Source organism: Marmota flaviventris, chromosome 16, assembly GCF_047511675.1.
Source record: "Marmota flaviventris isolate mMarFla1 chromosome 16, mMarFla1.hap1, whole genome shotgun sequence".
Classification (NCBI taxonomy): Eukaryota; Metazoa; Chordata; class Mammalia; order Rodentia; family Sciuridae; genus Marmota; species Marmota flaviventris.
In genome coordinates, this window is record NC_092513.1 from 68,241,158 (window position 1) to 68,268,961 (window position 27,804).

Here is a 27,804-nt window from a genome sequence, read left to right on the forward strand (position 1 = left end):
GATCCTCACTCGCCGCCCGTCCTCCCTCAGGGCCCGCCCCCGCCGCCGCGCATGGCCGGGGCTCCTACGGCGAGGCCCACCGCTTGTCTACCCCCGGCCGCCTCTTTGCGCACCGCGCGCCGGCAGGAGGCTGGACAGCCTCTCAGGACCCGGCGCCAGGGGACTCGAAGGACCCCGGTCGCGTCGCGCGGGACCCCTGGGATCTGCGAGGCCCAGCGCCGCTCCCGCGCCCGCGCCTTCCTGAGGCCTCGTTCTCTCGCGCCCGCGCGCAGCCTCCCTGCCCGCCCGCCGCGGTCATGTTTGTTCCCTGCGGGGATTGGGTGCCTGACCTGACGGGCTTCACCCTGCTGATGGTAAGTGTGCGCGCGCGCGGATTGCGGCCCCCCGGAGCGACCCCACCCGGGGGCCCCGCGGGGCCGCGGCAGGGCGGAGGCGCGCGTCTTTATTTCAGTGTTTGAGACCGAAATAATAATGGGGAGGTGGTCGCGGAGGGCGGCGGTCGGGAGCCAACCTTTGTCCGCGCTGGGAACCGACGTTCGCGGGCCGTCTTTGTTGCCCGCGAAACGTAAGAGGCCTGCGAGCGACAGTCGGGGACCGCGCACGGCGGGCCGCGCATCCCTGCAGTGTGTCCTCAAAACACGTGCTTTAGGTCGCTCCTCGGCCAGCACCTCATCGTTAGAACCACTGTTAGGTAACAAGAGAGCTGTCAGGCGCCAATGCCAAGTTCTGTTCCTCCTAGAGCTGCCATATTTCGATTTGTTTCGGTGAACGTTCTACTTGGTGCTGCTGATGTTAGAATAATAGGTGCTGTCCTCAAAGAGCTTACTAGCTAGCTGGAAATCCTCACCAGTTAATACTGGGATCAGAGCTTGACAACGAGAGAGAAAGGCCTTAGGTGATTGACAGAGAGAGGGACACAGGAGCTTGTTAAGAAAATCTGTGTAGCGCGCTCAGCGGCTGGGGAGGCAGAGGCAGGAGGATCGCGAGTTCAGAGCCAGCCTCAGCAACAGGGAGACACTAAGCAACTCAGTGAGACCCTGTGTCTAAATAAAATACAAAAAGGAGCTGCGGATGGGCTCAGTGGATGAGCTCAATCTAAAAGTCAAGCTGTGTGGAGGGGCTGGGGCTGAGGCTCAGTGGTAGAGCGCTTGCCTACCTTGAGTGAAGCACTGGGTTCCATTGTCAGCACCACATATAAATAAATATAATAAAGATACATTGACAATTTAAAAAAAAAGATGGGAGAGGGTGCATTTCTGAAAGATGGATGCTAAAAGCAGAGGTGCATAAGCACTGGGGACTGCAAAGAGTTTGGAATGAAACGTTGAGAGAGAATAAGCTGGGGTACCTGTGAACCCAGAATGTAGCACTGAAAAATGCACTTTTTGGAGTGGTGTAATGCTTGAAGTGACAATAGCTTTCTTTTATTCATAAAATATCAAACGTGTTAAGGATTTGATACCAACATGTAAGTTAGAGGGGTCACCTGGGCAAACAGTTATGGATGGGGTGGCAAAGAGGGAAGCTGTCCTGGGGTGAGTTCAGTAGGGAGAAGAGGAGGTAGAGATTGTAGGTATATGTGTAATGGGCTCACTTGATGCTTTGACTAAATCCCTTGGGGCTTTGAAACTTAGTGTTTTGTTCTTTTTTCCAACCTTCTTCTTGACCACCTCCTCCCTGATCTTTTCCCTAACCTTCTCCTTCCTGACCTTCTCCTCCCTTATCTTCTTTTCCCTAACCTTTTCCCTGATCTTCTCCTTCCTGATCTCTCTTCCTAAGCTATCAAAGCAATAAACCTTCTTTTTCCCTTTTCTCAAAACCAGGTCTTTGTTATTGGATTGGCATCTGGGACAAAGAACAAGCTTTCAGCAACATATGTATGCATTCATTCAAAGACAAAGTTCCCACTTATGTGTAGTAGACAACTCTTGGAGAATTTGGGCTATGAAAGGCAACAGAAATGAGGTGGGAGGGAGAGGAGTATATGGAATAAGGGAAGACTTTTTAGAATGGAAGATTTACAACATGTGTACATGCTCATGGGAACGGTCCAGTAGTGAGGAAAAGAAGGGTGATACAGATGAGTCCAACCAAAGTAGCAGAATCTTTGAGAAGGGAATTATATGTAGTAGATAACCAGGAGTTTGGTAGACAACAGCTATGAGAAGTAGGAGAAAACTTAGGTAAGAACATTGAAGGTCAGAAAAAGGCAATTGCTGGAAGAATGCAAAGGAGGAGCTCATTAAAGAGGTATTTTGAAGATAAATCAATAAAAATTGTCATATATTAGGTTGATGAGGGGAAAGGAAGACATTTCCTAGATAAGGTAGTCAAGAGAAGATGTTTTTTTTAAAAAATACAAATATGAGAACAAGTTTGAGCAAAAATTGGTTTAATACAAGTGGAATGGGAATTGCCTGTGATATAACCATGTAGATATGTCCAGTAGACTCTGGAGCCCAAAAACTTGTCATGTGATGTAGGTTGGCCGTTTGAAGTTACGGGAGAGTGTGTGTGTTTAATGTGAAAAGATCATGCCAACCTCAGGAAGTGGATAGAAAGGAGACCAACAAAGCAAATGGAAAGAAGCCCAAGAGATTTCTTTTATAGATCCTTTACAGACTTTATACTTGCTTTCCAGCTTCCTTGAGTATTGTTTTCCCAGGTTTCTCTATGACTGTCCTTTACCACTTTAAGATAGTGACTCGTCACTTGAAGTGAAGCCTGGATCACCCTATTTAAAATTGCATCCAACTACATATAAACCTGCTCCCATTCATTCACTGTATTTTTCTTCATAGAACTAACACTGTATATTTTGCTCTTTATTTTTGTTACAGGTAAACTACTCCCTCACTGGAATGGAAGTTCCACAAGAGCAGGAACTTAGTTTGTTTTACTGAATGAAAGAGTCAATATCTAGCTATGCACCTGAACATATATGCATTCCGAACAGTCAATTATTATCTTCTGTCTAAACTGTTTGAAGTGCTCCTAAGTTTGATGACTTATTGAAAATGTCTTTTTTTCAGCCAGCAGTATCTGTTGGAAATGTTGGACAGCTTGCAATAGATCTGATCATTTCTACATTGAACATGCATAAAATTGGCTACTTCTATACCGATTGCCTGGTGCCAATAGTTGGGAACAATCCATATGCAACTGAAGAAGACAATTCAACAGAGCTCAGTACAAATGCTGAAGGTATGTCTTTGGCATGTTCTGTTATGTTACCAAAAGCTCGGTCCTTATCCCCAATGCCAATCCAATAATGAGGACACAGTTTTGAGAAAAAGGAAAGAAGAGTTTAATTGCTTTGCAACAAAGGAGAAACACAGGGGACTCCTGTCCCAGAGGCTGTGAGGCTGTGAATGTCCCCATCAGCAAGAACAGGGGTTTGGTTTTGTTGTTGTTGTTTGGTACCAGGGATTGGATTTAGGAGCACCCAACCACTGAGCCACATCCTCAGACCTACTTTGTATTTTATTTAGAGACAGGGTCTCATTGAGTTGCTTAGCACCTCACTTTTGCTGAGGCTGTCTTTGAATTTGGGGTCCTCCTGCCTCGGCCTCCCAAGCCACTGGGATAAGAGGCTGTGCCACTGGCTAACAGTGGGTTTTTAAAGAGGTGATGCAAAGGCTACTAAAGTCATGGACTTCTGTGTTGAGTTGTGATTCACTTGTTAATTTGGGAGATAGTCATTTCTGAGATCTTCTGGTACCACCCAAAGTCTGGATTACTTCTTTCCTATGGTGGGTGGGTACTCAAGGACTGATAAATCTGCCTAAAATGAGGAAGAAAGGTAATACTGTTTTCCCTGAGATTGGGGCAGAGGAGAGATTAGGGAGGAGCGGGGAGAGAGGAAGAGAAACATGACTTTTTAAAAATAAGTTCCAGAGGTAGAGCAGCAAGGGCAATTTTCAAAGCATAAAGTAGACACTGTAACAGCTCCACCGTAGTGTGGAGTTCTTCCTTAGTATAAACACAGAAGGTTCTGGCTTAGCATTTTCAATCCTACCCCAGCCAGAGCTCTCTCTTAGTATGCTTGCCGGTGGTTGGTCAGCATGCTTATCTCTCCCACCTGATGGAGTTCCTTTAAATCAGAAAGGTCTGACCTGGGCACAGAAGCCACACCTGTGGTCCCAGCCACTCACAGTGCTGAGGCTGGTGTGTCACCTGGAGCCTGTGGCTGGCCTGGATCACAGGATAAGACTTCTTGACAAGAGGCCTGGGTCACACAACCAAGACTTCCTCCCACATGACTTCTCAAAAAGAAGAAAAGAAAAGCAGTGTAATAGAAACTCCAATGAAGATTATGAAAGTGTGTTGTGCTTGTGGTCTGGGTAGCCTTTCAGAGTTCTACTTTTTTCAACTCAGATCTTTTTCCTTTTGTCCTGTTTTATTTTCTGTTCTTAGTGGCATATGTAACCATTGCTAGTATTATAGATAGAGGAAAAGAAATTCCAGTAAGCTCAGTGCAATGCTTAATAGTGCTGCTTCAGCTAAACCTTGTATTTATCCCCTCAAATGTTTTAGAATTCATGGTAATACAGTATAGATAAATCTCAGAGATTGAGTTGTTCAGTGCTCCTGATATGTAAGTTTTTAATACCATAAGACCATAATTCTTCATAGGCCTATCATGTAACTAAAACGACATTAGCACTGTTCAAAAAATTAATTTTTAAATATTTTCCTATGCATAATCTGTATTGATTTGCCTCAGAATGTCATATAAAGTTTATTTCTCCAAACCAGGATCCGTGCTGATTGTTGTGCCCTTGAAACACTTTTACTCTAGAGTAGTCCTTTTCTCTTCACAAAACCAATTTATTTCCTTGTGCTCTCTTTTGGCTTCTTCCTCTAGCCCCCTGTATTTTCTGAACCTGGAATTAGGTCTGTTGTCTTAATTTGCTACGAGATAATATTTTTGGCCAGAATACATAAAAGGTGGTATTTTTTTCATATTATGTCATGTCAGGGGCGGCGGGGAGTACTAGGAAACAGGATCTAATAACAAAAAAGAATTTCATGATTTATTAATAGAGAGTATGAGACTTGCTGCTATTGAAAATGGTATATCTTGTGCTCTAAGTCTTACCCTCCATCCCTATAGATACATGCTTTTTGAACCCAGATCTGTTAATTTGGACTGCTGTAGGATATTTGGACAGAGACACAAGATACCAAGGCTGTCAGCAGGAAGCAGTTGTATTCAGTGCCCGCACTGGCTCAGCAGATTATCATCCAAAGGCTGAGCCCCTAGCGTAGGGTTGCATACATAGCCTTATATATTTTTTGTTAGTTTTCTTTATGTTCCACATGAGGTAATATACATTTCTGATTAGGCATTTACTTCTGTACTACAGAGTAACAACAGTGTTGCAGCTGAGCTATGGTAGGCTCCAACTGATGCAGATGGCTCCCTGTTATCTTTTTCTGTGCTGAGAAAATCTCTACCACAGGATTAAAGGGGTATGTCACAGATCAGAGGCCTGAGTGGCCTGTGCCTTAGTCCTTTTTCCCTGAATTTATTCGCATTTCATTAATTCCTAAACTTCCTGTTCTAGTCTCTTTGGCCTGAGTATAGTGGTATTTAATAGTCTTCTGAGTGTGGTATAACCCCTAGTCACACCAATCACGTATGACAGTCCCCCAGAAACTTTTAACAGGAGAGACCTGACCCACCAAAGGATATGCCCAAACTAGGTTATTTGTAATCCATTTATAGTAATCAAAAACTTACCCCTTAGACAGGCGTGGTGGCGCATGCCTATAATCCCTGAGACTTGGGAGGCTTAGGTAGGAGGATTGAGAGTTCAAAGCCAGCCTCAAGAACTTAGTGAGGCCATAAGCAACTCATTCAGACCCTGTCTCTAAATAAAATATTAAAACGGACCAGGGATGTGGCTCAGTGGTTAAGTGCCCCTGGTTCAATTCCTAGTACCAAAAACTGACTCCTTGCCACAGTGGCCTCTTCCTCTGGATTGAGTGACTCTGTTATGCCCTCAGTTCATACAAGAGCTTCTCATTCACAGAGGTAAGGTTGGACAAGGGGCCTTTAGCCTCTCTAGAGCTGGCTTCTTGTAGAATCTGGTGAGAGCTATGAATCCTTTTCCCAGAAAAAATACACACATGCTGACTCACAGAAATTTTTTGTTATTCAAGGTCTTTTAAAAACTCCAAAAGAACACAAATTTACCTACCTAGTTCTTCTGTTAATCCTAGTGAATATTACTGTTCTCAGGAGAGAAGAGGGAGGAATATCAGACAAAAAAGTGTAGCTTTCTTATCATAATACCAGAAATTTCCAGGGAAATACTTCTCTGGTTTAGGAGATATGACTCTCTGTTAACTAGGCTGGCCCCAAACTCAAGGGTTCAAGCTGTCCTCCTGCCCAGCCTCTGCAGTAATTAGGACTACAGGAGTGTCCACCATGCCCGAGTTAACTTATGAATATGTTCCATAGAATAAAGCTCACTGGCACACATTTTGAGTTACTTCTAAAATGTTTTATTTTAACCAATTAATATAGTACATATATTCCATATTTTAGTTTCTGAAAATACTTAGATGTAAAAACTATTATATTCAAATTTTATTTTTTATCATTAATAATTCCAACATTTAGGACTGGGGTTGTGGCTTAATGGTAGAGTGCTTGCCTACCATGTGTGAGGCACTAGGTTCGATTCTCTACACTGCATATAAATAAATGAAATATAAAGGTCAATCAACAACTATAAATATATATATTTAAAATTTTTTCAACTTTCAGAATCCTTCATTTTAACTATTGTATGATTTCAGTTTCTTCTTTTCCTTGTAGTATATTCATTGCCTTCAAAGAAGCTTGTGGCTCTTCAGTTAAGATCCATTTTTATCAAGGTTGGTATGTTATATTCACTTCTTAAGTTTATTAAATTAAAATGTAATGAGAAAATATCGAGTCGGTATCATTAAGAATTCAAAGTAGGGAGGGGGTGTCGGGATGGGAAGGACGGTGAAATGAGATGGGCATCATTATGCTGTATACACACATGTATGATTACACTACCTGTGTGACTCTGCACCATGTTCAGCCAGAGAAAGGAGAAGTTGTGCTCCATTTGTATGCAATGTGTCAAAATGCATTCTAATGTCATGTATAACTAATTAGAACCAATTAAAAAATAAAATTTTAAAAAATTGAGTATCTGTTAAAGTACCTATATATCAAAATTATGCTCTGAATCCAACTTACTCCTCCAGTGCCACCGCCTGTACTACCACTCAGCCTGAACCACTCCTCATCTCTTAAGCCCATTTTCACTCTTGCCCACTCCCTGCCATGAACCTTTTCATAGTCTTTTAACAGCAACATTAATGATCCTTTAAACCAAGTCAAATCACATCAGTGCTCTCTTTAGAACCCTCCTGTGGCTTCCTACTTACTCATAGTGAATTCATAACCCTTTACCAAGCCTTCAAGTTTCTGATCTGGTACCTACTGGCCACATGTAGCTATTTATTCGTTCATTTATTTATTGGTAGTGCTGGGGATTGAACCCAGTCTCCTGTGTGCTAAGCAAGGGCTCTACCACTAAGCTCTACTCTCATCGCCCCTACCATGTAGCTATTTAAATGTTAATTGATTGATTTAAAGTAAATAAAATTAAACACTGGGTTCCTGGGTCAGTAACCACATTTCAAGTTGTCTGTAAGCACACGTGTAAAGAGCGTTACCACGCTCAAAGAGTCCTGTGGGACAGCTACTATATTTTATATGCAGGCTCTGACCTGCAGCCTCCATAGCTGCTTGGTTGGTCTTCAGACACTTGCCCTTCATGCCCAGCTCAGAATCCTGCCGCTGATTCTCTGCCTGGAATGCTTTTCCCCTACAAAGCCAAATGGCTCGCTGCCTTATTGCTTAAATGTTGCCTCATCAGAAAAGCTGTCCCTTACCATCTTCGCTGCTCCTTTTTCTGTATTTATGTTCTTCAGAAATTATCACTTCTTGTCATAACATGTTTATTATCTTCCTCACTAAGAAGAAGTGAGTTTCCTGAGAGAATTGACATTATGGTGCTCACTCTGATATCCCCAGTACCTAAGAAAGAGCTTTTCACACAGGGAAACTATCAATAGATATTTATTGAGTGGGTTATTTGAAATGACTTAAGGTATATGTGTTCAGGAGGTCAGAAATACAGGATTTTATTAAGGTTAACTGCATAGTACTTGTTTTAATTTTTTAGTGAAGTAAAACATACATTTTTACAAACCATAAATGTATAGCTTGATGAAATTTCAAGAGTAAAAACTCTGAAATTAGCCTCTAGATGAAGAAATAGAATAGTGTCAATGGGTGTGTAGTGGTGCATGCCTGTAATCCCAGCAGCTCAGGAGGCTGAGGCAGGAGGATTGTAAGAGTTCAAAGCCAACCTCAGCAGAAGCAAGGCACTAAGCAACTCAATGAGAACCTGTCTCTAAATAAAAAACAAAAAAGAGCTGGGGATGTGGCTCAGTGGTTGAGTAGCCCTGAGTTCAGTCCCTGCTACCAAAAAAGAGAGAGAGAGAATATTGTCAGCATTCCAAGGGCTGCCACAATGAGTCCTATATAGATGGTAACTCAGATTGTACGCTGTACTGTGTCTGGCTTTCTGCAATCAACATTCCCCTTGTGCGGTTCATCTATATTGTTGCAAGTAGCAGTAATTGGTTCTCACCTTCATGCGCTATTCTGATGTATAAATAAACCATAGTGGTCCATTGCACTGTTGATGCTACATTCGGTTTTTCCATTTGAGGCTATCGTGAATAGTAGTGTTGCTGTGACTTTATTAGTATTAGAATCACTCCTTTTTTTTTTTTTTAACTTAACAATGCCATAAGGAAAGTTGCTCACTGATTCTCTTCATAAACAGAGACGGTTTAAAAATTAAGGTGGGCCATTCAGATACTTCTAAATGGATTTTTAGTAGATGGAAATGACTTAAAAATAGCAAAAATTGCTGAGCATTGATTCTTTACTGATGCTATGCTAAGCACTTTATTATCCCTTTAATCCTCACAACAGGCTGAGGCAGGCACAAATATTATTTCATTGTTTTTCTAAGGAGGAAACTGAAGTCCAGAAAGGTTAAGGACTTTGCCTGAGATGCAGAGTCTGGAAAGGACCTATGTCCTACACCCAGGCAGCCTGACTTCAGAACCTGCCTCTCTTAACTATTATATTATGCTACTCTCTTCTTTCTAAAGTTAACCATTTTTACCTATATTTTAAATTTAAGAATTCTCATAAAGTGAGTTTTTCCGCTAAAATTTATAATCCATATTCCAGATTCACCAACTTCACATCTTGTTGTCGAACCCACTTGATCTCTCTTTATGCATGTGAACACACAATGCGTAAACAGTGTCCTTCTGCCAGGCAATCCAAACACAGGCTAGCAACATGGTATTGTCCCCCAAATGCTTCAGCACACAGCGTTCAAGAAGGACAGGGCTTATGTTATGGCCTAGTGGCAGGTGCTTGCCTAGTGTGTGTGAGGCCCTGGGTGCTCCAGCACTAGAAAAAAACTAAGTATAGTCAAGATCAAGGACATTCTCTCTCACAACCACATTGTCGATACCATATTCAGAGAATAAGCATTTCATGCCTTGTTCAGAAGTGTCATCCAGGGTATTCTGGTTTCCCCACTTGTCCCCAAAATATCCTCCAGTTCTGGATCCAGTCAAGGTTAACATGTTACATTTCTCCATTACATCTTTTAAATTGGTGCCCCTCCGTGTACAGCTGGCCCCCTTCCTCCTCTTCTTCCTAGTGTTGGCTTGTATGAGGACTTGAGGTCAGATGTTCAGCATTCTCAGTCACCTGATTGCTATCACACAATCAGATTCCAGGCAGAAATTTTCTGGCAAGAACACTTCATAGATGACCATGTGATGATTATTACATAACAGTAGATTTCTTAAGCAGAGAAATGAGACATTTTCCTTAGAAATATAGATTCCTTACAGTTAGTTTATTTTGTCATTGTAAAAATATATCAAATAGTTTACAGCTGTTTATCTTCCATTTTCAATTTAAAAACATTAAGTAGATCTGACAGTACTAATAATTTTAGTGTCTAAGTTATTTATTGTTATCACATAAAGTGGATAATGTAGACACTGTTCTTCTACCCTAAGATCTCACTTTCACATTGTCTGTTTATTCTCTCAATGTACACAAAGTATAAATCCAAGTCATTCTGTGAAAAGCTGCTCTCCTGGGTGCAAAGCAGTGGCTGTGCCAAAGTCATCGTCCTTTCAAGTACTCATTCCTACCAGCGCAATGATCTCCAGCTGCGCAGGTATGTTCTTGACTTGGTTATGGTATTTGGTATGGCCATTTTAGAGGAAGGTGAAAGAAAGGTAAGAGATGAGGGGAGTGTAGTTAGTAGGTCCTCACAGTTAGGACTTTGGTGGAGAGCGAGCTTTGGAACCATGCTGTTGGTATTTACTTGGTAAATACTCTTGGTATTAGTCAGATGCAAGGAACATGAGAGAGCAGAGAAAGGACCTGGGACTTATTGATTGAACCTTTTTAGTGCTGTTGCAGATTGAACCCAGGGCCTTGTGCATGCTGGGCAAACCACACCAGGGCTATGTTAATTGCTAACTTTTGAGAGATTACATTGATGTTTCTATTTATTTTCAAAATGCACCCATTTGTACATGCAGAAATCCAGTTGCCTTTAAGTATAGCTGCCTAGCCTGTCAGAGTGAATTCTTTAATATATGACAGAGTATCCCAGAAATAGGATATAAATGATATTTTGTCATTGTCACATAGTTAATAAGATATTATATAGAATATTTTTATATTCTGAATATTGACTTTTAGTTAATTTAGATCATAAATTTTATCATCTATACACCTGTAAAATCAGGGTGAAAAATATCAATAAGCCCATAGTTAAACTTTCAAAAAGAGTTAACTTCTAAGGTTCTCACCACAGACATTTCAGACCCCATTGCAGAAGGGAACATAGCAATAGAAAATGGGTTGATTTTCACAATGGCTTTCGTTGGTTGAAGTTTTCCTTTCTTTCACTCCCTCCTGGTATGTAAGCGTCAAGCCAGGTGATGTGTTCTGCCCGAGTTGCCCTTCCATCATCAGCTAACGCATAACTTGCCTTATACAGTAGAACATGTGGAGACCAAGATGATATTGGTTAAAAACTGATAATATTCACCTTAGTATTCATGTTTGTAATTTTTGAAAAGGTGATTATATATGATTGTTTCTAGTACTCCCTTCCGGTACCTGCTTACACCTTCTGTGCAAAAAAATGTTCAAAATAAAATACAGAGCCTTAACTGGCAAGAAATGGAAAAAAGTCCATGCATCCCTCAAATGGATGATTCTGAGTTTTGTGTCCGTGTTCCAGGAGGAGGGATCACAAAAACACTCTATGATGAAAGGTGAGTGTGTCTGTTTCTCACTTTACTTACAAGTTAAAGTTGCTTGGCATTGTGATTCACATCTGTATCCAGCTCTGAGGAGGTTGAGGCTGGAGGATTACTTGGAGTCCAGGAATTAAGACCCTGTCTCCAAAAAAAATTTAAAGTAATTGGGAGTATATTGGATTTTTTTATTGGAACTTTGAAAATGTATTTATAAAATAGGTACTATGCTAGAGATCTTGCTTGTAGGGGAAAAATTTAAATTTGGTTATAAAAGACATGGTTCCTGAAAAGCCATATTTGGTGCTGTATTGGTGTGTGACATTTAAGGGATTCTGATTATTCCACATAGTTTCTCCAAACACTGTCTTTAAATGGCAGTAAAATACACATAATATAAACTTACCGTTTTCATTGCTTTTTAAGTGTACAGTTAAATGGCATTAAGTGTAATCTCACCACATGTCTCCATCGCCCTGCCCACTTCAAGAATTTCGTTTCCTAAATAGAAAACCTGTACACGTGAAATAATTTTTTATTTTTTTATTTCTGTAAAATTGCTAGTAATGTCCCCACTTTTTCATTTCTGAATTTGTCTTATTTCTTGTTAATCTAAAGGTTTGTCAGTTTTGTTGATCTTTAAAAAGATCATTGATTTTCTGTTTCTATTCTTTTACTTACCTGCATTGTAATCTCTTATTATTTTCTTCTTTATGCCAGCTTGCGTTTGCTTCTGTGTGTCTCTCTCTCTTCCTCTCTCCCTTCCCCCTCCCTTCCTCGCTCCCTCCTTCTCTCCCTTTCTCCTTTCTTCCCCCACAAGGTGTAAAGTTATTTATTATTTGTAGAATTACTGGGTTTTCTTGACAGTACTGTAGATCAAACCCAGGGCCTAGCACATACTAGGCCAAAAAAAAGCTCTACCACTGAGCTAAAACACAGCCCTTTTTATCTTTATGTTAGGACAGGGTCTTGTTAAGTTATCCATCTGGCCTCCAACTTGTGATGCTCCTGCCTCAGCCTCCTGAGAACTGGAATCATCAATGCTTGTTTTGTGGCAAAATATATGATCTATCCTGGAGAATGTTCTATATGTATCTGAGAAAAAGTATTGCTGTTTTGTTGGGGAGGGGGGTGGTATATGATCATTAGAACTGATTTATAATATTGTCCAAGTCTTCTTTTTTCCTTACTAATTTTGTGGCTAACTTTCTGGCCATTGTTGAATGTGGGGTAACCCAGTCTACTATTGTAGGATTATTTCTCCTTCATTTCTGTCACTGCCTCATACATTCTGAGACTGTTATTTTGCACTTAATATGGTTATGTTTGTTATGTCTTATTAATGAACGGACCCTTCCTAAGTGTAGAGTGACCTTAGTCTCTTGCAGTCTTTGATTTAGTCTGTTTGGTCTAATGTTGGTGTGGCCGCCCTTGCTCTTCTTGGTTTTTGTATGCAGAGCATCTTCCATCTTTTCACTGTCACCCTGTGGTGTGTCTAGCAGCCTGCGGTTGGATCCTATCTATGTACTTCTCCATTCTGCCAGTCTCTGCCTTTGGGTTGAGTCTCAGCTGTTCACATTGAGAGTCATTACTGGTGAGGAAGGACTTCAGCCATTTCAGCCTTGCTTTCTGTGTGCCTTGTTGTTTCTTGATTCTTCATTTCCTCTGTCACTGCCTCCTCTTGTCCTCCTTGCAGAAGTCTGCCTGGTTTCCAAGAGTCGATAGTTGTGTTACCTCCTCTCTGTGGTACTTAAGTCTTCACTAGTCATCTCCTGGACTTCTGTCTCTGGCCACAACAGTTTACTTAATAGCAGACTTGCTCTCCAGCAATAAAAAAACAGAAACTTGACAGAATAAACGAAACAACTGTTCCTCGGACATTACAGCACAGCCTGCACCAAGTCTCTGAGAGCAAACTTGAGGGGTCCGGCAGTTGCTCAGCTTCGGCTGACAGCACTTTCTGCACTGCAGGCCTGCAGGGGGTGCCCCAGCAGAGCACAGCCTCCTGCCAAGTTGAAGGAATCAGATGGGACTGGGGTGGCCCAGGGGACTGGAAATCCATGCAGAGAACCAGAGAGCAGGGGGCTGCTTGCCTGAAGGGCCTGGGGTCTCCTTGGGTCTCTGCATTGTGCCATGTGTAAGTGAAACACCATGAATAGTTGAAAGCTGCCCAAAAAGGTAGCCGCAGTGCCCCAGAAATGTGAAAGCTAGACATGCTCAGCATAGACTGTCTGGAAAATGCAGCCTAATCTAAAGAAACCATGTTGTGATAGTCTTGTCACCCAGAAGTAACTCCATTAATTTTTTAACCCATTTTTTTTTGCAAACTTCTTTATCGTTAATCAAATGTATGTATGTGTGAGATAATACATTTCTGACATTTTTAACACTGATTAGAGTTCATCCTATTCGAAGAATTTTCACAGTTTTAGTTTTTTAACAAATTTTTTACTCATTCATTACCAAACCATGTTCAGTACAGTTAAGCATTAATTGTGGTAAAAGAATTTTTGAAATTGAAAAAAGTGCATGAGATCATATGGTGTACAATTTTGAGTCCTTTTTTCTCCTTCAGTGATTATCTTGAGTATTTTCCAGTTTATTTACAATATACATATTTTGTTTTTCCTTATCAGAACAAATATTTATTCCCATCTCTGCAAAAGATAATATTGGTTATTCGATAACATGGTGGTAACATGGTGGTAACGATGTGGCTGATCGGAGATCACACATTTAATCAGTAGAAGTACACTTGTACTTTAATAATTGGATATATCTTATGCTAGGTTTTAATGTCCTAGAGTGTAACAGAAATAGCCCTCTTCCATCTTCCTCTGTCAACAGAGGATCGTGTGGTGATGTTAAAGCTGTTGTGCTGCCCTGGCAGAAGCTCTGTACAAGCTGGAATGCTTACAGCACAATCAGGGAGACTAGCCTTCTCTAAGCAGCCTTTGCTGAGGCCACTGGAGCAGAAGCACTTAGCAGCTAGAATTTTCAAAATTCACAGTATTCCCTATAAAGATGGAAAGTTTCTAAGGAGCTTGAGAACTGCAGGGTGGAGTGGTGTGAGTAGTGCTGACGACTTCTGCCCTTAGCTCTCGGAAGCCTGAGGTGCTGTGGTAAACTCTCCTGTTGCCTGACTTCTGAACTCACAGAGTCTCCTGTCTTAGAACCCTGCTTAGGACCCCACTCTCTGTGGCTGTCAGTCACGCACTCTCAACTTTCAACATTACATTTTTCTCCTAGTTCTTAGTTTTAGGGTGCTTTTGCTTTTGTTGGTTAAGTGGAAGCTTTGCATTGGTGTTCTGCCGTGTCACCCCTGGCTGGGGGCACTTACCCATGATAGTAGGGAGGCTATTTGGGAGTCAGGAAGACTAGCCTCAGGTCCCCTCCTCTGCCACTTGCCAGATGGAAAAACGCGGAGCAGATTAACTATACTTTCTGTCTGTCTGAACCTCTTGCCTCATGTTAGCTACTGACACTTGCGTACTATAATCTGTATGTCACCTTTAAGCACATTGCCTTCATTACTTCCTTTAAACCTCACAGCAGCCTGTAAGGTGGGTTCTGATGTCCTTTCATAGATGAGGGAAATTAAATAATTTGACCCATGTATTTGGTCAGTGGAGAGAAAAAAATCAGATCCTGGCATTCTGTCCTTGTTCCCACTAATTTTAAACTGATTCATTTAGAAAATGGAAATGATTACAGCTTCCTCAAGAAAGTGTTGAATCATAAACTGCAGAAAGTGCCTGTTGGAACAGTCACCCAGTAGGTGCTGTCTCTGAGAAGTAGCAGGGAGTTTTCCTCTCTCGAACCTTTCCACTCTCCAAGTTTGCCTTCACTGAGTTAGATTACCAAGAACAAAGATGTTGTTTTGTGGTTTTTCTTTCAGTCTCTTTGCTGTGGTCCTTCTGAAAGTCACTGTCTTCCCAAGTAGGTCTGGGGAGTAGTTCAGAACAGAGCTCACATGTTATTGCCAAGCACAGCTGGGCTGTGCAAGGACAGATGTCCGTGCAGCTTTGGGGCAAGGCACAATCTCTACATTCCCTGGCTGGTTGTTCTAGGCTCCTGTTCCTGCCCCACATCTACAAGAGTATATGTGGGCCCCTGGGAGACAGTGATTTTATGGTATGGTATCTTTTCCTTGCCTAAAACCTGGCAGGTTATCTTGCCTGTAATGCTATCACAGTAGAATTATCTACAAGTGGAAGAATACTGAATTATTCTTTTTATTTCTTGTAGCTGTTCTAAAGAAATCCAAATGGTGGTTCTGCTGAAATTTGTTTCAGAGGGAGACAATATCCCAGATGCACTAGGTCTTGTCGAGTATCTTAATGAATGGCTTCAGATAATCAAACCATGTGTAAGTCTTACTATACCAGCAACCTCTGACTTGTCTGGTCTGTATTCATTAACTTGCATTTTATATTCTATGTAAGTAGATCAAATAAGTAAAAAATTATACTAAATGTAGACATATCTCTATATAAAATTAAGTTTAAGCTGAACTTTTGAAAGTAAGATAGTTAACCAGTCTATTTATAGTTGCTTCATTTTCCAGAAAGGAAAGCCCCAGATTCTATATTGAACACATTATTCTTGTTATATTAATTAATCAGACACATCCATCTAGGAAGGTCTTCTGTGGAATTCAGGATTGTTTCAGAGAAGTTTTCGGAAAGTATTGCCCTGTGAGCAGTGCTTCCTGTAGCGATTGCTTGTCAAAATGAAGAACTTTCTGTATCCTGAAAAATGAGCATGACAGCCCAGGGAAGGGGCAGCTATTAGCCTGCTTTATACTTTTTATTCTTGCTTTTTTGCCAAGAAGAAAAATGATGCAATTACTTCTGTTGTTCAGAAATTCACACACCCTTGATCTTTGTGAATTTCATTCTAGGTAGTAGACTGTCTGCAGCCTTTCTAACATATCTTTAAGATTTGGAACTTGAAGGAATTTATCTGTATTTTTAAAAAGATATAGAAACTTGCTGCTTTATTTTTTCTAACAATGAAAACCATGTAAAAGAGGAACTGAAAGGGAGATTTGATGGTAAAATTGAAAGACTAAAGTATTTTGTTCTTCAATTACAGAGTGATGACCCTGCAACATCTGCCTTGCCGTGGAAAATCCCAAGTTCTTGGAGGTTACTCTTTGGCAGTGGTCTTCCCCCTGCACTGTTTTGATCTGTTTCTTGTTTTATACCTTATTTATACACTTATGCCAGCACAATTGTTATTTAACAGCTGTTAAATAATCTGTATAAAGAATGTGACTTTGCAAGAGTACATTAGAAAAAGGATGAGCAAAAGATCTTTGGCTGTAATTTTCATCACATGTAACAAATGTAAATTTCATACAGTAAAATTTTATTTCCGGAGTGATTCTGTCTGAAGCGAATTTTTTTTTTAACATTCACTATTTCTGTTGTGCTAATTCACTAACCTAGTGACATGAAATGACACATTTATTTTTACCTACTACAGTTCTAGAAATCAGAAATTCACAACTAGATCTTACACGGCTAAAATCCAGGTGATGGCCGGCTTTTCCTTCCAGAGGCCCTGGGGAGAGCCCCTAACCACCTTCAGGAGGGTGCCACAGTCTTTGGTTCATGGCTCCTTCCACCAAATCAAAGCCAGCAGCTCAGATCTTTCTCCCTCTTTCACACCAGAAGTCTTAATGATTCTAGTATACCTACCCCAGTAACACAGGATAATTTCTCCATCTCAAAGATATTTTACTATAAAAGAAATAAAAATCGTTCCCCTTGCCTAGTACACACTAGCCGCTGTTTACACAGGGTCTTGAGCAGCTGTGATTCCCAGCGAGTGGTGTGCAAAGCGTAGTCTCTGGCTCCCTCTGGTGTTTGTTTGCAGTATTGCAGGCTCACGGGGGCTGCAGCAGCAAGTTGCCAGCTTTGTCCCGCAGCTCAGGCATCCAAGCATGTCAGCCCCAACTAGATTGAGACAGACACCACAGCTGTGTCATTTCTGTGCCTTGACCTGCGGTGCAAACCAAGGGCTTGGAGTATTGAAGAGTACACCCTACTCCACAGTGCTCAGGAAATGTACCTTTTGACACATAAATCATCCTGGATTCCATAGCCTGTTCTCTTTCCTTTTTGGTTAAAATATTGGATGTGACAAAATGACAGAACAAGAAGAAACAGCCCTAGATATCCTAGAGAGATGCCAGTTTGAAAGTATGTAACTGGAAGAGAATGGAATGGTTAAAAGGAGAAAAACGTACTGCTGCTTCTTTTTTCTTGAGTGATTGTTATGGCTAAGCACTGTCTGCCATTTTTCTGAATCAGTTCCTACAACAATTCTTGAGGAAGATATAATCATCTCTATTTTATAAAATGAATCCATTTTAAATAATGGGAACAAGGACAGAATGCCAGGATTCAAATTCTAGCTCTCACCAGATACATTGGGTAAAACCCCAGTCCAGTTGTGGTACCCCCAAGTGGGTGCAAAACCAAGAACAGCTGCAGTAGAATAGGTAGGAAGGGTCCTGTGACCGCCCCTGGCCCAGGCTGACAGCTCAGCATGGCTGGAATAACACCTGGGTTGTAGCCTCCAGGAGGGCCAAGGGTAGAGAGGTGTGGGACTTGTCTGATTCCAGCTCTTCAGAGGGCTGCCCCAGGGACTGCTTTATGGCTCACCTGGCTCCAGTTCATTGATGGACGCAGCATAGTTTGGTTGCCTGGGAGCCTCTGACACAGGGGTCAGTGGGTAGCTTGCTGTGGCTCCAGGGCTTGCAGTACGGAGATGCCTGTAGGGAACCTCTCCCATTCTGTGGCTTCTCCCTCATTGAGGAGTGGACTGAGTCCAGCATTCTGGCTTTTCCAAAGTGCTGCTTGCGGGACGGACGGCTGTATGTCTCAACCTCAGTTGGGGCATTCCTGGAGAGCTGCACTGTTTTGAATTGGTATGGGGGCAGCGGGCAGATTCCTGCTTGGCATAGACATTGTAGGTCTTCCTTTGATTCTGTTTTGTTGTTTGTTAGAGTCTGTAAACAAGTCCAGATGGCGCCTGGCAAAATGCCAGAGGGAGTGGTTTGTGAAATAACACCAGCGAGCCATTAAGTGTGGAGATTTCTTATTGGTTGACTGCTGTATCTAGTTTATGCTAATTAAGATAAGCTGTGTGGAATGTATAAATACCACTCCTGTCCTACAATAAACGGCTTCCACTCCTGCTGTATCAATCTACACAAGTTGTTCGTCACCCCCCCACACCCCCGCTGGTTATTTTGCTGCAGCCGGACTGCGGCAGATGGTGGCCCGTACGGGGAGCCCCGGGACACTCGGAGGTAAGTGACGAGAAAAAAAAAAAAAAAAAGCTGCCCGTCCATAGATAGGACGGGAGCAAATCTGCTCGTCCCTAGATAGGGCGAGAGGAAATATGGCCATTTAGAGAAAATGGAAAGGATTGATACAGTATGTTTGTGTCTTGTTTTGTCTCAGTGTATTGTATTGTCTTTGTGATGAGAATATGGAAGGGGTGAGAAGTAAATTACTAAGGGAAGGAGGCACCCCAGTGGAACCAAGAATAGTTAGGGCATGTGTTGATGGAAGCCCAGGAACTCTAGTCAGAAAGAAGAAAAAAGTTCAGAGGAGGAAGGATTATCAAGAAAGAAATTGCAAAAGGCTACTACTAAATACTTTGCGTTACCGGAGGGTGCATCAATCGGTGCAGCGGCTGCCACGTGCGCCAGCTGGTCACAGCGCAGCAAGGGCTTTCCAAGCGGCGGCAACCGGCTCTTTCCCGCCCCCTGCTCGGGGAGTGGGACACCACTGCGAGAGCCCAAATCCAAACCTGTGCCCGGAAGCAGTTTGAGTCCGGGACTCTCTCCAAGGCCATCTGGGGCTGCCCGGGACACTGCGTCCCTGAAGTTTGATCATTTCCAAGGCTAGTAACTATAATGGTTCTTCCACACCTGGAAGCTAATGAGTAATGAGCACTATTAAGGCTTATTTCAAATGTAAAAAACCTTGAGATAATGTACTAAATTGTTCAGAAGGTTGTTTTCTTAGCACCTGCTGGAATACTACAGGATTTTCTTTAGCCATCTGGAGTTCCTGCCTTCGTCCCAGTGCCGGTAAAGGCCACGGTGGAAGAATTTCCAGTGTTGCTGAAAACCGGACGAGACTTCAGCTGAGAAACAGACGAGACTTCGGATCAAGCTAGCTGCCTGCAGAACTTACCTGGACTGTGATTTAAGCTAGCTGCCTACAGAACTTACCTGGACTGTGATTTACCTGGACTGTGAGTTAATCTATTGAGACACTGCTTTACCTGGACTGAGACAACAAACTGTAATCTACATCAAATTGTAACTTGGTATGTTTGCTAATGGTGTCATTGCTGGTATAATTTTTCCAAAGGCTTCTTGCATGGAGCCATCAATTGGCTTGGTATTGTGGCATTTTGTATCCTCCCTTTCTGTTTGTAGCAGGTTATTTATGGGTTTCTGTAAAAACCACTATGGCTGTTATTTAAATTAAACAAAAGGGGGAATTGTTAGAGTCTGTAAACAAGTCCGGATGGCACCTGGCAAAATGCCAGAGGGAGTGGTTTGTGAAGTAACACCAGCGAGCCATTAAGTGTGGAGATTTCTTATTGGTTGACTGCTGTATCTAGTTTATGCTAATTAAGATAAGCTGTGTGGAATGTATAAATACCACTCCTGTCCTACAATAAACGGCTTCCACTCCTGTCCTACAATAAACGGCTTCCACTCCTGCTGTATCAATCTACACAAGTTGTTCGTCACCCCTGAGCCACACCCCCAGCTCTAGTTTGTATTCATTTTTACTTACACTCTCTAAGTGTCTCACTGAGTTGCTTAGGACCTTGCTTTTGCTGAGGCTGGCTTTGAATTCACAATCCCCCTGTCTCAGCCTCCTGGCTGCTGGGATTATAGCTGTGCAACACTGCGCCTGGCTGTTGTTTTTTGTAATGGACTTACATAATGCTGTTTATTTGAGAAACACATGCATCGGCTCTCCTTTCTATGAAAAAAGTTCTTGAACAGTAAATAAAGTTGCCTTTAATTGACCAGTAGACTAATTCCACAGACAGAACATGCATACTTTCTTGAAGAAATTACTTGAATAAAGTAGTTTTCAATACATAGTTTTGAAAATGAGGATTCACCTAGAATTTTTTAGAAACCTTCCTCATATTAACAATCCATTTATATGTGTTTTGTGTAAAATATTGTAATGTCTGTTTTCTAAGCACCATTTTGCCCGAATTGGCATTTTATTCAGAGATATTTGCCACATTTGCTTCATGATAAACCCATTAGGTCAGTTCCTTTAGATGAGCTCTTCTGCAGATAGCACATTCAGTATATTATTCAGTTGATGGAATACTGTACCATATGTTCTGAAAACCCTGATCACAGCCAAATTCCATAAAGACTATAATAACAAACTAAGTTGTGACCCTATAGTACATTTAGGCATTTAGTTAAGTATAGCAACTCAAACTGACCTGTGTCCATCCAAGACAATTCCTCATTCAACCTTGTTTTTACTTGATGTCTGCTAGAAGAAATAGCAAACCAAAATTTGTTTTATGTACAAGTTAATACCACTGGCTCAGCAAACGCAAGTTAGTTTGCTTCTGCAGGAGGCTTTTGTAGTGGAAGAAATGCACTACGGAGGAAGGTAGATTTAGCCGAGTGCAGGAGGCCTTTTAATATTCCTGAAGAAAGCAGAAGCCTGGCTGAATTTGACTGACATCTACGTGCCTTGCTGCTGCTTGCTGGGTTTTTGTCAAGCTGTGGAAGTGTGCTGGAGGTGTGCTCTATGTGAAAGATGAGCAATGAAGTATCTACATGTTCAAAAAAATGTTAAAATATATTTGTGGATACATAGTATATAGAGAAGAAATTTGTGACATCAATACTATAGTAGAGCTGATAGAGAATACAAAAAAGAAAATGAAAAAGGAATCAAATTGTGTCAATACAAAAATAAATAAATAAAGGGAGATAGCAATAGGAAAAATGACAAATAGCTACAAGACAGACAAAGGAACAAAATGACAATAGTAAGCTCTTCCCTATCAGTAATTACATTCATGCAAATGGATCAAACCCCTTCAACTGGTATTCTGTCTACATCTCTATAAAGAGATGCACCTTACACACAATGCACGATGCAAAAGTGAAAGAAGGGAACAAAGATAAGCCCAGCAAATGGTAGCCCAGACAGCAGAGCAGATGACATACTTGGTCAAAAACTGTCAGCAGCCAGGCCCTGTGTCAGTGTCCAAAGCCTCAAAATAATAAATACATAAATAAACAAAAAGGCTGGTGATGTGGCTCAGTGGTTACATGCCCTTGGGTTCAATCCCCAGTACCCCAGTTCTCCCAGCGGCTTGGGGGGGCCGAGGCAGAAAGATTGTGAGTTCAAAGCCAACCTCAGCAACTTAGCCAAGGCCCTAAGCAACTTCGCGAGACCCTGTCCCTAAATAAAATATGAAACGGGCTAGGGATGTGGCTCAGTGGTTAAGTACCCCTGTACAAAAAAAAAAAAAGGAAAACAACCTGTCAGCAAACTACAAATGAAGAATCTCATCTAATCAGAAAAGGGCAATTTCCCAAGAAGATACAATTATAAATACATGTGAACAAACATTAAAATGTCCAAATACAGGAAGCAAACACTAAAAACTGAAGGGAGAACTAATAACACAAGGAGTTCAGTAATAGAAACCTGTGTTCAGTAATAGAAAGGCATGCTAGACTGAAGATAGAAAGGACCCAGAGGACTTGAATGACACCAGAGACCACCTGGCCCTGACAGGACACTATCCAGGAGCCCAGCAGCAGGTTCTTCCCTGGTGCACAGAGAACGTTTCCCAAGACAGATCACACTAGGCCACAAAGTGAGCCCTAAAGAATTTAAGATTAGAATCATATAAGTGACTTTTCCAATCACAATGGAAAGAAACTAGAAATCATTACCAGTAGGAAATCTGAAGAAATCCACAAGTATGCGGGAATTAAACTACAAACTCTTGAACAACCAGTAGGTCAAAGAGGAAATCACAAGGAAAAATAGAAAATACCTTGAGACATGAACAAAAACTAGAATATACTAAAACTAACAGGGGTCCATCAAAAGCAGAACTAAGAAGTTCATAGTGGTCAATGCCTACATTAGGAAAAAAAAAAAAGATCTCAAATTAACTTTAAGGAAGTAGAAAAAAGAAGAAAACAGTAAATACAAAGTTAGCAGAAAGAAGATAAATTAGGGCAAAAATAAATAGACAATAGGAAAATATAGAAAAAAGTCAACTAAGAGTTGTCTGTTTGAAAAGGTCAATGTATTAACAAACCCTTAGCTAGACTAAGAAAATAAAGATTCAAATATCTAAAAGAAGGAAAGAGATTTTATAACTGAAGTAGCAGAAAGAAGGGAATACCATGAACAAGTGTATACGAATAATTTGGATGGTCCAGAAGAAATTAATTCCCAGTAACATACAATCCACGAAAGCTGAATCACAGAGAGAATAGGATTTTTAAAAATTTTTTGCAGCGCTGATGGCCACATCCAGGGTCTCACTCATGCTCACCAAGTGCTCAACCACTGAGTAACATCCTTGAATAAATTGTAGATGTATGACCAATAATCACAAATACCTAGGGTTCGGATTGTGGCTCAGCGGTAGAGCGCTCCCCTAGCACAGGCGGGACCCGGGTTCGATCCTCAGCACCACATAAAAATAGAAGCATTGTGTTGTATCCATCTACATCTAAAAAAATAAAATATTTTAAAATATTTTAAAAATAATAATAATCATAAATCCCACAACAAAGAAAACCCAGAACCAGATGGTTTCACTGGAGAATTCTGCCAAACTTTTAAAAAACAGTTGACATCAATTCTTCACAAACTCTTCCAAAAAATAAAGGAACAGTTTCCAGCTCCAGCATGACCCCCAGAAAAAGATACTACAGAAAACTGCAGGTGGGGCTGGGGCTCAGTGGTAGAGGGCTCGCCTTGCGTGTGCGATACCTTGGGTTCTATCCTTAGCACCACATATAAATAAATAAATAAAGGTATTGTGTCAACTACAATATATATATATATATTTGTTTTTAAACTGCAGGCAATATCTTTGATAAATATCGATGCAAAAATTCTCAACTTGGGCTGGGGATGTGGCTCAAGTGGTAGCAAGCTCGCCTGGCATGTGTGCGGCCCGGGTTCGATCCTCAGCACTACATACAAACAAAGATGTTGTGTCTGCCGAAAACTAAATAAATAAATAAATATTTTTTTAAAAAAATTCTCAACAAAATATTAGCAAATTAAATTTACCGGGGGCTGGGGTTGTGGCTCAGCGGTAGAGTGCTCGCCTAGCATGCATGAGGCACTGGGTTCGATCCTCAGCACCACATAAATGTTAAATAAAGATATTGTGTCCACCTAAAAAACTTAAAAATAAATAAATATTTAAAAAAAAAAAAATAAAATAAATAAATAAATAAATTTACCCAAGCACTAAAAGGATTCTATCACATCACCTAGTGGGATCATCCTTGGTAACCAAGGATGGTTTGATGTGGAAAATTAACAATGTAGTTGGCCACATTCACAGAAAGACAAAACCCGCAATTATGGCCCCCAGTGAAAAGCAGCATTTGAGGATGTTCAACGGCCTTCCACAGTGAGACACACGCACACTAGGAAGAAAGGCCAAGTGCCTGGCCATCAAGAGACTGTGTGTGACTGCTGACGCCTCACTCGGGGTGGAAACCTAAAAGATGATTGTGCTATGTCAGAAACCAAGCCAGGTGCCCATTCTCACCACCCCTCTGCAAGAAAAAGAAGCAAACAGCATTCAGACCAGGAAGGAAGAAAGAAAGCCTGCAGCGCAGGACAGGACCTTAAATGTAAGAAATCCTAAAGTGTCTACAAAATGCCAGTGTTAAATGAATTCAGCACAATTGCAGAATACAAAATTACACTCAAACATCAATTGGGCTTCCATGCACAAAAAAATGAGCAATCCAAAAAAGGAAATTAAGAAAAGTCTCATTTATAACAGCATCAGAAAGAATTAAGCACCTTTCGGTTTGGGGCTGGGGCTCGGGTAGAGTGCTTGCTTAGCAGTGTGAAGCACTGGGTTCCATCTTCAGCACCACATAAAAATAAATAAATAAAATAAAGGTCTATCAACAACTAAAAAAAAAAAAAAATTAAGAATAAAAATAAAGCACCTTTCAGCTGAGTGCGGTGGCACACACCTATAATCCTAGCAGCTTGGAAGGCTGAGGACAGATGATCCCAAGTTTAAAGCCAGCCTCAGCAACTTAGCAAAGTGCTATGCAACTTAACAAGAACCTGACTCAAAATAAAATATAAAGGGTTGGGGATATGGCTCAGTGGTTAAGCACCTCTGGGTTCCATCCCTGGTACAAAAAAAAAAAAGAATAAAGCACTTTTAAAGCAACTAGAGCAAGGAGGCTACAGATATGAAATGAAAACTATCAAAATTTGCAGAAAGAAATTAAGGAAGACACAAATCCATGGAAAGATACCCATATTCATAAGACGGGAACTTAGTATTAGTGTCTAGCCTACCCAGAACAGATTCCATGAAATTCCTATCAAAATCCCAATGACTTTTTTTGCAGAAAGGAAAACAAGCCGGGTGTGGTGGTGCACGCCTGTAATCCCAGCAGCTTGGGAGGCTGAGGCAGGAGGACTGAGAGTTCAAAGCCTTAGCAACTTAGCAAGATCTTGTCTCAAAATAATAAATAGATAAATAAACAAAAAGGCTGGTGATGTGGCTCAGTGGTTACCCTTGGGTTCAATCCCCAGTACCCCACCCTAAACCCGCCAAAAAATACAGTCAGGTGCGGTGGTGCACACCTGCAACCCCAGCTTCCGGGGGGGGGGGGGGGAGTTAACATAGGAGGATTCTGAGTTTGAGGACAACCTAGTAAGACTGTGTCTTACTTTTAAAAAGGGCTAGAATGTAACTCTGTGGTAAGGAGCCCCTGGGATTGGATCCTCAGTACTGCAAACAGACAAACAAAAACATACTCCAAAGTTACAGGAATAAAACAGTCTGGAAGTGTCATAAAGACTGACATATAGAGTAGTGCCATAAAAGAGAGAGCCCAGAAACAACCTCACATTTATGATCAAAGGATCTTCTATCCACATGCTGAAGAATCAAGGTGGACTCTATCCTATACCATATGCAAAAGTACTCAGAGTGAATCACAGACCTAAATCTAAGAGCCAAAACTAAACAAACCTAAAAGCAGAAGAAAGCAGAAAATCTTCATGACATTAGAACGGACACTGACTTTTTGGATGTGGAATCCAAGACACAGGAAAAAAATAAATAAACTAACTAAATAAAATGTACAGATGGGGCTACGTCAACCTCAAAAGCCTCTTCAGGACAAAGGAGACAACAGAGGGAAAGGACAAAGCTCGGAATGGCCAAAACCTTTGCTGATCGCTCATCTGACACAGGGTTGGGAACCTTTGTATACAGGATTCCTACAGCACGACAATCCCTCAGTGAAAAATGGGCAAAAGAACTGAACAGACATTTCTCCAATAAAGATGTGCAAGTGACCATCAAGCAGACGAAAAGGTGCTCAGCAACTTAATTGCCAGGAAAATGCAAATCAAAGCCACAATGAGAGGTCATCCTGTACCCATTTGGCTGACCACTCTTTAAAAAGAAAAAGTGTTGGAGAAACTGGAACCTCCAAGCTTCATCATGCTTCGTGGGACTGTGAGATGGCACAGCTGCTATCACCAGGGGCCAGGTCCTAGGTGTCCCAAACAAAGAATTGAGCACAAGTAACAGGCCAAGCGCAGGGTTACTGAAGGTGAAGGGGGAAGGGCCACTCCCCAGGGAGACTCCCCAGGGTAGAGCGGAGTGGGCCAGGCAAGAGGGAGGCTCAAGGCTTAGATCTCTGGCAACTGGTGTCTTATAAGCTGAACTGGGACACGCTCTCTTCCCTAGATGGACCTGATTGAAGACCTCACCCCATTTGCTCCCACTGGATATGTATGATACCTGATCAGAATAGTGTCCACTTTTCCCCTTTTGGTAACCTTAGAAAACCCAATTAGAATACTGTCCAATTTACCCTCATTGGTCATTTTGAAATACCAAGCCGTGGTGGGAAATGTCAGGGTGATGGGTCCTCAGTGGCAGGACTAATCGTGAACTGGGACATGAGCCCTCTGCCTGTCTTGTCTGCCAGCCGCATCCTTCTTATTCCGTGCCCCCGCCATCTTGGTGGCCCTGAACTCCCACCTAACAGCTGCCTTGGAAAACAGTGTGGAGATTGCTCAAAAAGTTCAAAATGATGTGCAGCCCAGCAGCCGCAGGTCTGGGTGGGCCTCCAGAGAAGTAAAACCAGGATTCCCAGGAGCCGTCTGCCCACCTGGGTTCAGTCTGGCATTATTCACAATAGAAGGCCCAGAAGCAACCTACCAGCTCATGGACAGATGGCAGGAAAAAAAAAAATGTGGTATGACACAACAGTTCAGCCTCAAGAAGAAGTGCTGTCACAGCTACATCGATGGCCCTGAGGACTGCCTTCGCCCGCTCAGACTGCTGTAACTAAACGCCGCAGACCCAGGCAGACCCAGATGCCTCAGACCCAACAGGGACTCGCTTTTCGCAGTTCTGGGGGGGGGCGGGGGGAGTCCAAGGTCAAGGCAGATGCAGGATGTGGGGGGTGAGCTTTCTGGCTAACCCATGGCACCCTGTCTGTGTCACATAGCAGAAGGGGCAAGGGGTCTCTTGTTCCCTCTGACGAGGGCACTAACCCCTCCATGACCTGCTCATCACCCAAAAGCCTCATCCCTGGTGCCCCCCCCCACACTTTGGAGGCTGGGATTTCATTGTGTAGATTTGGGGGAAAGGAACATTCAGGAGAGTCAGGTCTGAACCTAAAAACTACACCAAAAAGAATGCAGTCTGCTTTGAGCTTTCTTTTCCCGTCTTTAGGAGCTATTGTCAGTCTCCTATGACAAAGATAAGAACATGGGACAGGGAGGACTGGGAGGGCAAGGAGGAGGTGATCTCAGCCAGCCTGATTGGGCCAGTGAGCAGAAGTGATGTTCGGGTTGAGGATCAATTTCAGATGATAATGGAGGATGGGGAATCACACCAGGCAGAGGACAGCTGGGACAAGGGCAATGAGTGACCCAAGAAGCAGAACCAGGGCATCAAGGAGAGTGGGGCACGACCCACCACTCACTCTGCACTTTATCTTCACATTCCAGTGCCTGATTCACAGCCTGTGCTCAGGAAATGTTTGTTGAATGAATAAACAATTACATGTGCCGTGAT

At 42.0% G+C, this 27,804-nt stretch overlaps 1 protein-coding gene across 1 annotated transcript; it reads left to right on the forward strand.

The window, feature by feature from the left end:
- Positions 1-176: 176 nt before the first annotated feature.
- Positions 177-16,821, forward strand: Psmg2 (proteasome assembly chaperone 2). The gene is made up of 7 exons (XM_027920695.2): positions 177-353; positions 3,033-3,204; positions 6,830-6,888; positions 10,219-10,337; positions 11,278-11,451; positions 15,682-15,802; positions 16,531-16,821. The coding sequence occupies exons 1-7, from the start codon at positions 297-299 to the stop codon at positions 16,621-16,623; spliced, it is 795 nt and encodes a 264-aa protein (XP_027776496.1). The 5' UTR covers positions 177-296; the 3' UTR covers positions 16,624-16,821.
- Positions 16,822-27,804: the final 10,983 nt, after the last annotated feature.

What these genes read in the sequence shown, in the direction of transcription:
- Psmg2 (XM_027920695.2), top strand. Translation starts at nt 297, where the DNA reads ATGTTTGTTCCCTGCGGGGATTGGGTGCCTGACCTGACGGGCTTCACC. An exon ending in GCTCAGTACAAATGCTGAAG is followed by an intron (nt 3,205 to 6,829) that starts GTATGTCTTTGG and finishes TTTTCCTTGTAG; the next exon opens with TATATTCATTGCCTTCAAAG. An exon ending in TTCAGATAATCAAACCATGT is followed by an intron (nt 15,803 to 16,530) that starts GTAAGTCTTACT and finishes CTTCAATTACAG; the next exon opens with AGTGATGACCCTGCAACATC.